The sequence below is a fragment of the Echinops telfairi genome, unplaced genomic scaffold (genome assembly GCF_000313985.2).
Source record: "Echinops telfairi isolate 266 unplaced genomic scaffold, ASM31398v2 ScPeMD7_28;HRSCAF=97, whole genome shotgun sequence".
Classification (NCBI taxonomy): Eukaryota; Metazoa; Chordata; class Mammalia; order Afrosoricida; family Tenrecidae; genus Echinops; species Echinops telfairi.
In genome coordinates, this window is record NW_022103925.1 from 983,462 (window position 1) to 984,915 (window position 1,454).

The 1,454-nt window shown below is 65.7% G+C and overlaps 1 protein-coding gene across 1 annotated transcript in view; it reads left to right on the forward strand.

The window, feature by feature from the left end:
• The first annotated feature begins 890 nt into the window (after positions 1–890).
• The window catches only part of SH3TC1 (SH3 domain and tetratricopeptide repeats 1), a 32,524-nt gene continuing 31,960 nt past the window's right edge, over positions 891–1,454 (forward strand). Inside the window, exon 1 of the mRNA XM_045289463.1 lies at positions 891–1,062. Within this exon, the coding sequence (XP_045145398.1) occupies positions 929–1,062 (134 nt within the window). The 5' untranslated portion in view covers positions 891–928. The remainder of the gene's footprint in view (positions 1,063–1,454) is intronic.

The window sequence follows — 1,454 nt, forward strand, 5'->3', positions numbered from 1 at the left end:
TCAGGGCCCCTCCCTGGCCGTCTCAGGTAGGGACTGGGCTGTGGGCACCCTGCCTCCTGCCTGTCGCTGTCTCATCTTCATCCCAGCTCAGTGGGCAGAGGGCAAGGCTGAGGCTGAGCATGCCACCCCTTCCTGTAATCGCCCTTCCTACAAGGGCACCCTGGCATCCCCTGGACTTGCCACCGAAGTCCAGAAGCCCTTTGGAGCCCATGTCCTGTGTGGTGGCCAGTCAGTGGCTCCAGCAGCTGGATTCTGCCCAAAGCCGGGCTCTGTGGGAAATGTGGCCCCTGATCTGCTGGAGCCCAGCCCCCCTTCTTTCGCCGTCCTCAAATCCACTCTGAGAGGTGGCTGCTGGGAGGAGTGCCGCTCAGGGGAACACGAACATGACCTCACAGGGGCCCAGGAATGCTGGCTCAGTGTCCCTCCAGGAGAGGCAAGGGCATGGCCTCTAGGGAAACCCCACCCCCACCCCATGGCCCGTTGCCCTTGGCTGCCCTCCGAAGGCAGGAGCCCTCTCACCACAGCTGAGCTCTGCCAACCACCGTCACGGCTATGAGCCACCTGCAAGGGGGTAAACGGAGGCAGGGTGGCAGAGTCCCAGGCTCTGTGATAGCTGAGCCAGGTCCCTGGCCCGTGTGGTATGCAGCTGCCCAGTGAGGCTCCGCCAGAGGGAGGGTTGCTGGCCCCCAGCCGTGTGCCTGTGAACCCTCCCGCTGGACCTGGGCATGGGAGCAGTGCAGGTGGGGGCACGGCAGCTGGGACCGGCAAGGGGGCCCCAGGCTCCTCGGGAGGCTGGTCCATGTAGCCCGACACTCCTGGTCTCAGAGTCCAGTCCAGCACTGGCCCGGGAGCTGGGGAAGGAGTGGGTGCTGGCTGCAGGCTGGGCTGCTGGCTACCCTCTCAGCACCCAGAGCTCCCACCTGGCCAGATGCCAGGCAGTGGGGAGGAGACAGCCCTGGAGCAGTCAGGCAGGACAGAGCTGACCCAGCGGTGGGCGAGGAGAGGCCTGGACTCTGAGGAGGGTGTGAGCCGAGCCCAAAGCCAAGTAGGGACCTTGCAGAGGTGGGCAGCGGCTCCAGCTGGGACGTACGGTGGGCATCTGGGCGGCGGCTGGGGGTGGAACTGGGGGCACTGGGCAGAGAAGCATCGAGAGGGTGGGCAGGTGTCCAGAGAGGCTGAAAACCAGGGCCGCCTAGACTGCAAGGTCATGGAGCATATTAACCATTGGACAGGGCTCTCAGGGTGGGGGTGGGGGCTGGGGACAGCAGTCCTGGAAGGGGGCCTCAGAGGTGGGGAGGTGGGACCCATGACCTGATGGGGGGTGGCTGAAGCTCAGAGCAGTCGGGGCAGATGGACCAGGGTCCCTGGGGACCTCCTTGAAGCCAGTCTGCCTCCCACCAGGTCTCCGGGAAAGGCCGCCACAGGGAACCTGCCCCTCAGCCTGAGACACTGTG